Here is a 15,105-nt window from a genome sequence, read left to right on the forward strand (position 1 = left end):
TGCGTTAAGTTTTTACATTAAGCGGATTAGATTCGGTTCTTTTAATATTTTTAGGTTTTTATAATTCAACTTTTATTAAATCTTTTACATATGCATTTATCATACACTAATCGAAAAACAAATTTCAAAATTTTGGTTTGAGTCCATTCAGGTTGATTAGATTTATCGGTTCAGTTTTTCTGTTACACACCTTTACCTAGAACAACTAGACATTAATAATGCCTTCTTTACATGATGATCTTCACGAACAAATATATATGCATTGCCTCCAGGATTTGAAACATCTCAATCAAATCAAGTATGCAAACTCCACAACTCTCTTTATGGCCTGAAATTACAAGCATGAGACAGTGGAATACCAAACTTTCAACTGCTTTACTTGAACAAGGCTTTCAATATGATGCTTCGTATTCTTCTTTGTTCATTAAACATATTGATCATTAATCCTTTATTTCTCTTCTTATTTATGTGGTTGATCTCATTATTGCCATTGATGACACTGCAACTATCAAACCTTCATGACACTTTCAAGATCAAATATCATGAAGCACTCAAATATTTGTTAAGCTTTGAAGTAGCAAGAAGCAAAATAGGAGTCAATATTTCTCAAATCATTAATTTTTTGTTTTGCTTAGTTAGCAATATGTTAATCTAGTTATTAGCTGAAACCATTTTCTCAAGTAGCTTGTATAGTCATAGCCAAGATTTAATTTGAAATCAGAACTGAATCCGTCCAATTCAGAAACGAAACCAATGAAATTCAAATTGACCAAAAACATGCCTTAAATTGAACCGAAATCAGTTGATTTGGTCCCGTTCTTGGCAAAACTAATTTCTTTGGGGCATATATATATATATAACCCACAATCCACAAATCCCATTGGTTGGGAAAAAAAAAGGGAAGAAAATGAGTCCATTTTTCCCTTCCAATACTTAGAAGGAAGACCAAGTAATGGAGTCTCATTTCCCATTGAATTGAAGCCAAGAAAGCCAAAAGCGATAAGCCAAAAACACAAACAGCACCGATGCCTGATTCTCCTGTATGAGTTATGGAGTTCTCAGTCTTTTCCGCTGTGAAGTACAGAAACTTTCCGTTTCGGAAATGTTTCCAAAATGGAAACGGCATGACACGCATATGACATATTTCGGGGCAATGTCTGAGAAAATTAAAAATGGAAACTGACAGTAAGAGATGGTTTCTAACTTATGATTGTCGTTTGTTAATCTTCCTGCAAAACTTATCATGAAGCTATCCAAAGTTACCATTAATTTCATTTTCTCTCATGGTGCTTGAGCTTGCTAGATCGATTAGCTGCTTCACCGGCGTCATAAAGTGGTAGGTGTTTCATCGGTAATGTTCATAGTGACTAGGAGAGTTGATGAGAAGAGGAAGGCATGAGAGAGAAGGGTGATGCTATTTTTTTTTTTTTTTATTGGTCCTTAGTTTGTTGGCTTTTAAATTTTTTTCTTTTCTTATTTTTTTATTTTTAAAATTTAATAAAATATAATAAATTATAATAAAATAACAAGTTTTAGAATGCAATTGTCCTATCTACTTGTATTTCAACTATTTTCTTTTCCACTCTTGAGTGAAATGATAATTTTAATTTATCTTTCCTTAACTTTTTTTTTTATTTATTTATCTAAATATAAAAAAAAAATTAAAAAAATTAAAAAAATTCTTTACGTTATTTTCCTTCCCCTCCCATTAATTATCTAAATGGAGATTAGACTGACTTCAACGATATATATATATATATATATATATAAATAAAAATGATTGCTCCAATTCCATACAGAGTCTTCATACTATGCAGTAGAAAGAGACAAATGTGGAAAGAAAGGTAGGTGGTGGCCCCAAAACAAATCCAATCCATTCCAAAGATGAGATTAGTAATCAGATCAAACAAAATAAAATATAAAATATTTCAAATACTTTTTCTTTCTTAATTTTTAATTTCACTTCGTCGAATTAACCAGTTCAGTTTCCATCCTTCTGTGATCTGTGTTCTTCCCATGGAAATCTAAATCCTTCTCTTCACAAATCCCAATTCCTCTCTTTCTCTGTCTCTGTCTCTGTCTCTCTCTGTTTGTGTCTCTGCACATGCACATTGAAGTTGGACAATCGTATGTTTTTATAGCTTGGTATGCGCGCAGTATAATGCTCCTAAGAATTCAATAGCGAAGGAGAATTTGATTATGGAATGGAAATGGTGGAAGTGGTGTCTTTTGACGTAAGATATTGTTGGTGGTCTCAGGGTGTTGTGAAGTTAGAGCTATGGCGGACTCAGACAAGGGAATGTCTTCTGATAACATAAAGGGGCTGGTTTTGGCTTTGTCTTCCAGCTTATTTATTGGAGCAAGTTTTATTGTGAAGAAAAAGGGTTTGAAGAAAGCTGGTGCATCTGGTCTCAGGGCAGGTAAAGATTTTTTTTTCTTTTTTTTTTTTTAATTTTATTTGTTTTTGGCTGAGAAATGAATTGCATTTAGTGGGTCTTTTTTTTTTTTTTAATTGTGAATTTCCTTGATACCGGTGTCGATTTTGTGATGGTTTTCGTTGGCTGATTGTTACCATTAATCTATTACGGCAGGCAACGAGTGTTTTTGTTGATTTTTCCCTCCTTTGTTATCTGATATTTATAGATGTATGTCTACATAAATTTGTTTTGAGCGTGAAATGAATTGAACTTTGGCAGTTTATTAGCGATTTTAGATGTATGTTGATGGGTTTTGCTCAAATGCGAGTTTCTTTTCTGTAGTGGAAGAAATTGGTGGTATTTTATTGCAGCATATGAGCATAAGGCTAGGAATTGGTGTTCTTTGAAATTAGCTGAGCATAGGATTTGTTCCTGGCTTGATTTGAAATAGCTGAGCATAGGATTTGATCCTGGATTGAACTGCGTGAAATTTGCTGTGTCAGCTCTGGGTTTATTTATTTATTTAAATGCCCTTTTGGTATAACTATAGTGAAATACTTTCAAGAATTTGAGAGTTCTTAACAATGGAATGTAATTACAGTGCATTCTGAATATTTTATTTCGTTCATAAACTTTTGTTTCTGACTTTGCAATGTGAAAATGTGAAAATTGTTATGCTATGTGGCATTTGGAATGCAGTACTGGAGATTTTTATTTTGCCTGTGCTTGATTCTTAATTCAACTTTCCTTTGTGCTTTTCCCTGTGCAATTGCATTTATTAGTTATTACTATTAGAAGTGTTTGGTGACATATCATCTAATATTTCTGTTTATGTGAACAAAGTGGCGTGGTTATACTGTATCTGAATTTGTTGATTTTTTTTGCAGGTGCTGGGGGTTATTCTTACCTGTATGAGCCACTTTGGTGGATTGGCATGATCACAAGTAAGTTTGCATATTTTTCTTATCCCTTCAATGGAGAATATGAAAAAGAAACTAGAAGGAATTGACGGTTTGATATCATGAAGTCTTTATATGTTTGGTGATTACATATTATCAAGGAATTGAAAGTTATTCTTTGTACCGAGACTTAAGCTAAAGATTCGTCCTTTTCATTGAAAATGTAATTTTTAATAATGAATTTTGTTTGCATGTTAGTTTTTTAAGTTAATTTCTTACTTTGGATTCCAAATTTGGGAAATGTAAAGGACCACTTGAATGAAATTATTTTCTAATTATCAACTTGTAACATTTTATTCACATGATTGAATGTGGTCTTGCTTTATTGTCCATGGAAACACTAATTTGTGGTTTGATATGTGAAGGACTTCCTTAGGTAATTGTTAATAGTAAACGAAGTCCTTTGTATTGGTTGAACTAATGACCAGATATAATCTGAAAGCTGTGTGTGATACTGTTGTATGATTGCACTTCCCTTAATTAAGAATCTTCAATCTATTGTCATCTTCTGGCACAGGACATGTTCATATATTTTGTTTGTTGTATGTCTGATTACCCTTTATTTTCTCTGTTTTCCCATAATACATTTATTTTAATATTTAATAAAATGTTATAAAGCCTATTCAGAGTCTTGAGTGCATCCTAACATGGATATTGTCATTATGCCAGTGGTTGTTGGAGAAATTGCTAATTTTGCAGCTTATGCATTTGCTCCAGCTATTCTGGTCACTCCTCTTGGTGCACTGAGCATCATTATCAGGCAAGAGAAGATTTGCAGTTGACTATTATATGCCAGTTATCTGATTGTAATGCTATCTTTCATGTTGTCTTACAGTGCTGCCCTAGCACATGTTATTTTACGGGAGAAGTTGCACATTTTTGGGATTCTCGGTTGTGCTCTATGCGTTGTGGGGTCAACAACAATTGTGTTGCATGCTCCTCAAGAACGAGAGATTGAGTCTGTCAAGGAAGTGTGGGAACTTGCAACCGAGCCAGGTATATATTCGTATGCTAGAAAAAATAGAAGAACTATCATCCCTTCTACCCATGATGGATTCTTGATTTTATCATGTCCTTTTAAAGAATTGAAATCCTGCATATTTGGACATCTGCAGCATTTCTTTTCTATGCTACTTTTGTCATTGGAGCAGTTTTCATCATCATTGTTCGTGTTATACCCCAATATGGGCAGACTCATGTTATGGTCTATATAGCGGTTTGTTCACTTGTGGGTTCGCTATCGGTATGTGTCAGTTTTTTCTCTTTCTTGGAACTGATATCTATTTTATTGTTGTGAAATACACTCACATGCATACGTATTCACTATTGTTAAAATTATCTTCCCTTCACTCTGACAGGTCATGAGTGTTAAAGCAATTGGAATTGCTCTGAAGCTAACTTTCTCAGGGATGAATCAGTTAGTATACCCCCAAACATGGGCCTTTACGTTGGTTGTGGCTATCTGTGTGATCACTCAGATGAATTATTTAAACAAGGTACTGCTTTTCTTAGGACTTCTTTTCTGGCCCTTGTGATTTTGAAGGACAAAACCTCTTGCATTGACCATATGCTGTTCATTTCCAAGTAAGCTTAGTAGCTTATGAACTAGGATAATTTTAAATGTGCCTAGTTATTTACAATTTACTAGAAAAACTTTTACTCTAAACTTTAGATCTCTAGTATTATGATGAACCCTTGAACTTCCTGATGACATGACTTTGCTGGATTTGAGTAATTTTAAGCTTTGATTATGTTCAGTATATCATTATTGTAATCAGCCACAATATTCATGTACAAATTGAGAATTTATGCTACACATTTTCTTTTCCTGTCGTTATAGTATATTTAATAAATTTGGATAGCCAACTCTTAAAGAAGCAAAGGGAGAAATAGCACAAAAACTAAGATGGTGTTCTGTAAAACTAAAAATTAGGTGCTGCAACTTTAAGAGCTGAATAATTTTAATGTTGAAAATTTGAAGAGCTTTAGTAATGAGAAATTAAGGGCTGGAATGTAATTGAATTAAAAGAGTTGAAATTTAAAACTGAAGAATCTGCTTTAAATTTAAACATATTGTTTTATATATTAAACTAAGCATGAAATAGAAAGATGAATTGGCAAGGATCAAGTAGTGATGACTATATTATTGTGTTGATTGTATCGATAGCAATGATGGTGATGGTGATTGTGGTAGTAGTTGTTATTGATGATTGCCAGGGTGATATTTGTGGTATTAGTGGCAGCAATATCTGGAAGCAATGGTGAAAATCTTCTGCTTGCAGCCACAGAGCTGTAAATTTTAATACTGAGGGCAGTTATGATAACAATAACAACAACAACTAAGCCTTAATCCCTAACTAGTTGGGGTTAGCTATATGGATCCTTTTTCGCTATTTAACTTTGTTAGACACTAAGTCCACATCATTGAGGGCAGTTATGATAAATAGATATTATCAAATGCAATAATTTTTGAAGGATAGGATTGTCTCTTAGACGAGTGCTAGTTTAGTCATCATGGGTGGTGTGACCAACACATCTGGGCTGTTGATTCATGCAGGTCCCATCATTTAATATGGGACCCACGTGAAATGCGTCAGTTGTGGGTGCACCCACATATCCCGTGTCTCTAAATTCTCTCCACAAACCCCCATGGATTATGATTTTTGCAATTATCTCATCATATTCTCTTAATTGCAGGCTCTTGATACGTTCAACACAGCTGTTGTATCGCCTATATACTATGTGATGTTTACATCCTTAACCATTTTGGCCAGTGTAATCATGTTTAAGGTAATATTTTTTACCAAGTATATATATGTATATATATTTTTTCCCTACTCTCTCTTTTCTCTGTCTCCACAATTTAACTTGATGCAATTGAAGTTTCATGTGGTGGCAGCTAACCCCTACATTTATGTTACCTTAACCAAGTGCTCAACACATGGCCTTAAAACCAGTGTTGTGAAAGGCGCAAGGCGCTTAGGGTGCAAGGGGCTGCGCCTTGCCCTTAGAAAGGTGTGTGGCCTCACCCAAGCGCAGCAAGGCACGGTGAGGCCCAAGGCGCGCTTGGGTGAGGTGGGGAAGAAGAAGACCAAAAACAAGAAGAAAAAAAAAAAAAAGAGGTGGACGAGGAGAAGAAGCAGCCTACCCATCAAAGACGGCCATTGAAAAGAAGAAGAAGAAGAAGAAGAGGAGGAGGAGGAGAAATAAAAGCAGATGTACCTGGCTAGCTCTAGCTACCTTGATAAAACTTGGTTGTGTTTGTGTAGCAGCTATCTATCTCTAATGCGGCTAATGGTGATTAAAATGGGCTAATGGTTAATGGGCTTAAATCTAATTTAGAGTTTTTTTTGGTATTCTTTTGCATTTACATGTTTTTCATTTTTTAAAATCCTGTTTTACATAAGTTAAAAAATAAATGTAACATATTGAATGAGTTTATAAAATTTAAATTATTTTAAGTTATGAGTAATGAGGTATTATTAAATTAAAATTATAATACAATAGAAAATTAAAATTATCATTTTAAAATTAGATTTGATTAAAAATAAAATTCATTTAATGCATTTTAATGATGATTTTACTCTTGTAAGTAATTTAATCAACAATAGTGTTGGTGTAATAAAATGAAAAAAAAATAATGAAATAAATAATATATTACATATACTTTTCTATGTAATTAATATTATTTTTATGAATTTATTTTTATTTTTGTACCGTGCCTCGCCTTGCTCAGGCGCAAAGCCTGTGCCTTGCGCCAAGGCTACAAGACCCCTTGGCGTATTGGTGCGCCTTGTACCTTTGATAATTATGCTTAAAACTATGTAGCTATGTTTGCTTGGCAATAGAAAAATTAAATTATAAACATGCCTTCTTACCCTTGAGCTACTTGCTCAGTAGTATTGGAGTTGTATTCAGGGCTGTGAGGTTTCGAGTTTAAGTCTCAGTTAGAGTCATTTAACCAATATATATATATATATATATAGGCGTGTCTTTTTTTATCAAGCACTCCCCTGGCTTCTGCAAAAAAAAAAAAAAAGATTATTAAATTTATGGAGCAAGCCTGTTAAGCATACATGAGTGAGAGTGAGAGACAGTTGTTGTTGATTGTGTCTGTCAGTGATGACCTCCATTCATGCTACAGGTTTTTTTGGGGGGCATAAGTTTAGAAATGGATAGAATCACTAAATTATACAACCAACATAGCTCATGTCAAGAAAAAAAAATCACCTTAATTGTGTTTGGCTGCATATTTCTTGTTTGGTCTATTCTTAGAAGTTACAGGCTTTGGTTGCAGATTTCTTGAAGTGACAACCATGTGGTTTGCAGGGAATAGAATCCAATAAACTAAATCTGATATTTTTAATACCGTATATGAGTTCAATCAAGCTATGTGCATCATTATTATGCTATTCTTGAATTATGTTTGTCAGTTCTGATATTTGTCCTTTTCAATGGAGGAGGTCTCCTCTTAGTTTCTCATGCCAATCTAAATCTGAGAAAATATCTAAGCCATAAGTACTTTTTGTGGCTGTGATCTGCCTGGAATTTATTATTATTGTTGTGTAACAAATCTGATGCAAAACTGGGAAGAGGGTCCCTTCAATTTATCTTGTGAGAAAAATGATGGCAATGTGAAATCAGTGAAATATGGCTATAAATAGCTTGCTTGGATGTCCTAAATGTACAAGTAGACAATAAATAAATAATTCTTTTTTGAGCATATGTGTGTGTGATTTTCTTTTTTTAAAAAAAAAAAAAAAATTGATCTGCTGCTGATGTACTAGCTACAATATAGTTTTAGGATTTGCCCATTCACGTTACATGTTTCTAGCAATTCACAAGGTATCATTAAATGATACAAGTAATCTCTCTAAAAGTGGCCAGTCACTATTAAAATTGTAAAATGCAACTATTGAATTCTCAAAATATTCAATATTTTTAATATGTTTTGTACCTATCTTTTAATTCAAAGTTACATTCTCTTTTTAACTTGTTTTTCATCTTGAGAGATCTCTATCACTCGAGTGTCCTATTGCATGAATTATGAATATATGTTGAGCACATATTCCATGTTGTGTCCTGTGTTGTGTCGTGTCAACATAGGTACGGCAAGGCAAAATGAAGAGTCGGAGTATCAGAGGTTTTAACTAAGATTTGTTTCTACTTGACACATAAATGTGGTTTGCCTATATATGTGTGTGTGTGTGTGTGTGTGTGTGTGTATAAAAGCTTGTTTCAAATAGTCCATTTTAAAATCTTCTAGAACAGGTACAATGGTCAACGTCAATCTGCAAGTCTGGCATTTTGGGCTTGCATATGGACTCAATGACATGTTCTCTACTTTTATAGCAGCTGTAGAAACTAGAAAGGATGAAGAACCTTTAGCAGACCTAAAGAAACTGGAGTCTTATTTCCTTCTAGTCTTGGATATGCCCCTGGGCTTTGCCTCAAGACACAAGAGGTAAGGCGTGATTGGTATAGTTCATTGAGTCAAATCTACTAAAGCAAACAAATAAGCTGTAGTGAACAAAAAAGTTTTAAAGGTGTTATGGTAACAAAAGATTGGAAAGGGATGAAGGGTTGATTGCTTTTTGATAGGCAACTCAATGCGAGAATGGACTTTAGCGAGTTATAGGCTCCTAGTTGACTGAAGTGTGAGCCTTATTACCTGTTACGACATCATTGATGATGTGATGTGATTATCATCAGATTAAAATGAAATTTGTATTAAGTTATTTTTATGATTGAGCTCCATTTCATTATAAAATATTTGGATATATACAATAAATAATAAATATATATTATTATATAATTTTTATATATGCACTACAAGTATGTATTGTTTTAATAAATCTTAACTCCTACGCTTTTGGGTGATTCTAAGGCTGGCTGTTGAGTGTTGACTCATTTATTTGCTTGAAATTGCCTATTCTTATTTCTAGTGCCTGTTAATTGAGAATTGTTTATTGGAACATGCACCAGTTATAATTTTTATCTCCTTCACACGCATGATATATAAGAAATAGGTTACTGTATGCATAAAAGAGAATATAAAAGAAGGAAATTTAGATGGTTTTTTGTGGAGATTTAAGTTCTTATATTTGAGTGTCAAATTGTCAGTTTGTCGCCCTTACTAATAGTTGCTTAAAACTATGGTACAAGATCAACAAAGGGTAATTTATTACCCTTGTAACTTTTACACTTCATTTAAGAGTAGTGTAAGGAGATAAGGTGAGGTTTTTTAAAGTAAGGTAAGGTAAAGTAATAAAAGGTAAGATAAGGTTTTTTTTTAATATTATGTTGTTTGAGAGGAAGGTAAGGTAAATGATGATTTACTAATCTTATTTTTTTTTATTCAAAGGTATGAAAAGATAAAGATTGGTAATAACTGATATTTAATTTATAAAAACCTTTTCAATGCCCCCAATTTGATGGGTTGATAAACCGAGAGTTTTATAGATTTTTAAAACCTTCAAAAACCCTCAAAAACTTTACTTTTCCCATAAAATCTCCCTTCCAAATAAGTATATGTCTTACTTTACTTACATTAAAAAACCTTACTCTACCTCCAAAAACTTACTCTCAAACAAAATGTTAACCCGTGTAATGTTGTTTGGATACTTAAAGATGCTAGGTTAATTTTTTAACCTAGTTAATATTTATCCTCTCTTTAGGGTTAAATGTTAAATTTGGGGGGGTTAGGCTAATAATTGCCCTCGTTAGGGTTGAAAGTTATAAGAGTAACACTTAACCCTCAAATTTTAACCTTGTACCAAACGCAACCTAAGAAATAATTCTTAAAGGTTTTTATAGACTTATGTGCCCAAAATTCATGATTTTAATCAATCATATTCATTTTCTTATTCAGGATTGGGATCGACAGAATCCAACTCAAATTGTTACTGAAATCTGTGGATTTGTAACTATCCTTTCTGGAACCTTTCTTCTTCACAGAACAAAGGACATGGTTGAGGGTGAGCATTATGGGCTCCTTCTGTAATGTTTTGTCATTTTCTTTTGGTTTCCTGGAGACTATTGATGTAAACAAAAATGATTTTGTTCACAGGTTCATCACCATCTCTATCATCGCGACTTCCCAAGCACACACAAGACAATGTATTTGAACCTGAAGGTATCCCTCTTCGACGTTAGGAACCCCCACGACATACTTGGCTGTATGTAGTGATTCATTGGTCTACTTTCATTCAAGATCTTGCATATATTTGGGGGGAGTGTTGGATCCACGCCATTAACATGTACATTACCAACACATTGAGCTGGTCGCCTGGTCCCTTTTCATCCTTTGAGAGGATAGCGTGCAAAGGCGGCCTGAATTCTTCTCAGATAGAAAATGAAATGAGCACTTTCAACGTGGACGACTTCGCCCCAGGGAATTGTAATTTTGAGCAACTTGTTTCACATGATATATCCTAGTTTCATATTCAAATAGAAATGCAAATTCTTTTTTCTTTTCTTTTCTTTTCTCTGGAAACTAGGACATTCAGACATTGGAGAAGGGAGGGGTTTACGTGCTAGAATACTTCTCAGATAAAAACTATACTTCTTCATTCATTTTAGTTTCAAAGTAGAAGTGTCACTTGTAATTCTTTTTATAAAAAAAAAAAGAGAGAATTTATAATTTGGTATCTATATTTTGCTCTATATTATACTTTAGTCCTTAGATTTTGAGAAATTAATTATTTAGTCATTGAATTTTACATTATATTATACTTTAATATCTAAATTTTTAGAAATTAATTATTTAATCTCTAAATTTTGCATTATATCACAATTTAATCCTTACAATTTTAATATATAGAATAATTTAGTCATTCTATTAATGAATGAAATTATTATAAACATTAAAATTGTAGGGATTAAATTGTTCGATATTTTAAATTAAATGAATTATTGAATTCATTTTTCAAAATCTATTGACTAAAGTGTAATATAATATAAAATTTAAAGATTAAATAATTATTTTTTTTAAATTTACGGACTAAAATATTATAGAGGGTAAAACTCAAAAATCAAATTGTAAATTTTCAAAAAAAAAAAAAAAATGTTTCAAGGCTTGTGGATGGGTTTCTTGAATGGTACCGACTCAAAATTTGTTAATCAAATAGAGAAGCATGTCCCTTGTGCAATTAAGTGGCATTTCTCAAATTAACATTGCACAAGTTCTTGTGCAATGTTAATTTGAGAAATAACTTAATTTTTTTTTATGAATATAAGAGTACCTTTATTTAGGCTGTAAATAAGTTGAGTTGATTTTAAAAAGTTTAGTTGGCTCGTCAGACTTTCACTTAGCTCTAGGTTGAATTATTTATATTTTAGTTCCGATTTAGCTTATTTATCAAACTCGTGACTTGACTCATTTTTAGTTTATTGAATTTATGAGTTTAACTCGTATTTAACTCTTTTTTTTTTTAATTAAGCTTTAGTTAGTTCATTTATTAATTTCTCAAATTCATTTTATAAGATTAATTAATTAAATTAATAAAAAATTATAATTTTTATTAGTTATTATCTAGAATTCATTTAATGATAGACTTATAATAAATCATAATAATTAAATTGACCCCATTAATTAAATTATAATGACAATAAATTATATCTTACATATATATACTCAACTAAGTTTTTATCCCAAAAATTTGAGGTCGGCTATATGGATTCGCTTTCTCCACGATCTTACACATGTATAAATGTGTTAATTCATTATTTATTCATTGGTTAAATTGGATATGTAATTATTAAAATAATTATTAAAGACTAAAATAATTATTAAAATAATTGTTAAATAATTATTGAATATGCAAGTATGATAATTTATGTCTTCTTTTGTATCTTTATAAATTATGAACTTGTGTTGTATTATTTGGTCTATGTTGTGGAACTGATAACAACTGAGTGTATACAAGATTATACACGGCTCTCTTTTTAGCACTATGTCTCTTATCCTTAAGGGATCTTTCTCTTTTGATAGTTTTTTTTTTTTTTTTTTTTTTTTTCTAAAGAAAAACTCCATTCATGAACCTATAAAAAAGTTCCGTTGTCATCCCTATATAAATGAGTTTATTTTTTAAACAAATGAATGAGCCAAATGAAATTTTTAATGAATAAGCCTCAAGTATATCTTGTGATTAATTAAGAAGGAAGAGTACTAATAATATTTTAGTGTATACGTTGGATATATTTTCATTTAAGTTGCTTAGGATTAACTCATAATCTAGGATTCACATGCTCCCATATACAATCAAAATTTTATAGTAAATAGGAAGTCACTAGCTATACATCAACAACTAGATTGATATTTAGGACACCAACTACTTGATCCATGCAAACAAATTTCTAAAGCATGCTTAATCCCTACACTACTAGAAAAATAGTAAAGAATGAAATCTACTATTTGCATATGTGCAAAGGACAAATGGGTGAGCAATTTGAAGTGTAAACTCACCAAACAAATTAACAAAAGTATGTGTAGGTGTAGTGGCGCAATCCCTTTCAAAGCTATAGAGAGTCAACACCCTTAACAAATGGACGCAATTCCTCTTCACAATCCGTTGGTAGATGGTAAGTCCCTAACTCCATTTTCAAGTGGAAATTATTTAGTGATTTTGGTCTACATACATTATTTTTATTATTTATATTTTTCAAAAAGTTCATATTTTTATGAGAGAATATCAAGAATATTACATTCTATATACGTTTTGCCTTTGAAAATCTAATGCATTTGCACTATTTGCTTTAGTGTTAATATATATTATTTTTTCTATTAATCTCAACATGGATTAATCTCATTCATACAAGCAAGTGAAGTTAGTATTTAATATAAATAAACTATTCGATATAATAAGATGAATATAATTTAATCTGAATTGATCTAATAATTAAATCAGATCACTCTTTCGATAAATTTATATTCTAATTACTGTTAAAAAAATTAATTGAATGTAATTAATAATTATTAAAATTCTTAATATTAATTATTTCAAATTAAAGAGCCATATGTAGCTGTGGGACCATGTAATGAGTGGGACCTCAACCTAGATTCTTCATCATCAATAAGAAAAATAAATAAATAAAAACAAAACAACAAAGACTTGTTAACTTGTTGCAGCAGTTGAACTAATATGTCCAAAAACCACCTACACCAAATTCCTCCAAGTTCCAAACCCAACACTGTTAATACCCCTCTCTTATTTTGCCCACCACAGCCCATGGCCACTGAAGACTTCAGCTTCCCCACATTCACCGACACCACCTCCTCCGCCATCGACTCTCCGCCTCTATGGCGGTTGTCTCCGGTAGCCTCTCCTGATTCTTGCCATAGAATCACTAAAACAGAAGAAGAAGAAGAAGAAGAAGAAGAAGATAGTGACCAAGAAGAAGACTACCAAGATTGTTTTCCAACACAGAAACCAATCAAGGACTCCACCCAAAGAAAGAGCTTTTCATGGGCAGAGCGAGGTGGAGGTGCAAAGTTGGATGATGATGGTAAAGATGAAGATAAAGAGGAAAAGATGGACATGTTATGGGAAGATTTCAATGACGAATTGTTGATGAAAAGAATTCGAAGTTCATCAAGATTTGATTCTGATCATATGGTTAAAATGGGATGTGTTCATCAGCTTCAATCTCTGAGATCATCAACCAAAACTACTAATACTGCCATGGTTTCACCTGGGAAGCCTCCTGCAGCGTCAACAGCTGCAGGCTTGGTAGTGTTCATGAAAGTCTTAAAGAAGCTTTTCTTGCTTCACAATTCTCATACACATATTAATTCTGTTCATCATCACAGCCACCGTTCTCGCATCAGGAGATTTAAAAATCGATCATGGTGATTCATTCTTTGTTTGTTCTATATTTTCTTGGCTGCAGCTCCACTCTGGTTAAAGAATCACAAGAAGAAGATGAAGAAGGAGAAGAAGGTCCAAGTCAGGCCCGCCCAATAGCAGCGTGCCATATCTAGGTATGGATGGTTAATCGTTTTCACATTTAAAGTCCAGAGCTTATAAACCATGTCAACCGTTAGATGTGAAATTAGCATTAATATATATAATAACATAACACTGGAAGGTTGGCCTAGTCCCATTTCATCGAGTGATTAAAGATATATCACTTATATTTGAGTCTTTATATAATGATAGAGTCAGTTTTAAAGTTTTAAATTCGAATATCAATTAGAATTAATTATATTAAAAAAATTTATAATATTAAAACATTATAGAAGTTATACACATTATAAATTGGTAATTAATTGTGTACATAAATTCTACTCCATATATATCCTGATGTTGAAATGTAGCTTAAGAGGCTACAACTACTATACAAATGTATGTATATATTTTGTTGTAAATCCCATGATTGGATAATATTAAGTTGTATTTGGATAGAGACTAGAGAATCATTTAAAATGAAATATTTGTTTGTTTAATTTAATATATAATTATCGATAAGTGTTGGTGTAATGATAAAATTTATTGCGTTTATAAAGAAAGAATTCAAGTTCCATCCTTAAAGAAAATATCTCATGTATCAAATAAAAAATTTAATATATGATTAATTTTTAATATTTATAATGTACAAATTTTATAAAATATATTAATTGATTGAATGCATTAAATTATATAATTTTAGAATAACAAAATTAAATAAAATACTTATAAAAATCAAAACAAAAAAATAATTAAATTATTGATTTCAAATTCTATTTATGT

General features: G+C 31.9%; 2 protein-coding genes across 6 annotated transcripts; both read left to right on the forward strand.

The window, feature by feature from the left end:
* Positions 1-1,823: 1,823 nt before the first annotated feature.
* LOC110640530 (probable magnesium transporter NIPA3) lies at positions 1,824-11,025 on the forward strand. Of its 5 annotated transcripts, XM_021791861.2 has the most exons (9): positions 1,835-2,420; positions 3,305-3,361; positions 4,046-4,136; positions 4,212-4,372; positions 4,492-4,619; positions 4,735-4,872; positions 6,074-6,166; positions 10,248-10,353; positions 10,446-11,025. In XM_021791861.2, the coding sequence occupies exons 1-9, from the start codon at positions 2,279-2,281 to the stop codon at positions 10,529-10,531; spliced, it is 1,002 nt and encodes a 333-aa protein (XP_021647553.1). In that variant the 5' UTR covers positions 1,835-2,278; the 3' UTR covers positions 10,532-11,025. The 5 variants fall into 5 exon arrangements, with proteins under 5 accessions (XP_021647552.2, XP_021647550.2, XP_021647551.2 ...); XM_021791860.2 differs by lacking the exons at positions 10,248-10,353; positions 10,446-11,025 and adding an exon at positions 6,260-6,732 and having other exon boundaries at positions 1,824-2,420; positions 4,094-4,136; XM_021791858.2 differs by lacking the exons at positions 10,248-10,353; positions 10,446-11,025 and adding an exon at positions 6,260-6,732 and having other exon boundaries at positions 1,826-2,420.
* Positions 11,026-13,504: 2,479 nt separating this feature from the next.
* LOC110640513 (uncharacterized) lies at positions 13,505-14,851 on the forward strand. Its single transcript, XM_021791837.2, has 2 exons — positions 13,505-14,106; positions 14,267-14,851. Exons 1-2 carry the CDS (start codon positions 13,519-13,521, stop codon positions 14,279-14,281), a joined length of 603 nt encoding a protein of 200 aa, XP_021647529.2. The 5' UTR covers positions 13,505-13,518; the 3' UTR covers positions 14,282-14,851.
* The last annotated feature ends 254 nt before the right edge of the window (positions 14,852-15,105 follow it).

The sequence above is a fragment of the Hevea brasiliensis genome, chromosome 12 (genome assembly GCF_030052815.1).
Source record: "Hevea brasiliensis isolate MT/VB/25A 57/8 chromosome 12, ASM3005281v1, whole genome shotgun sequence".
Lineage (NCBI taxonomy): Eukaryota > Viridiplantae > Streptophyta > Magnoliopsida > Malpighiales > Euphorbiaceae > Hevea > Hevea brasiliensis.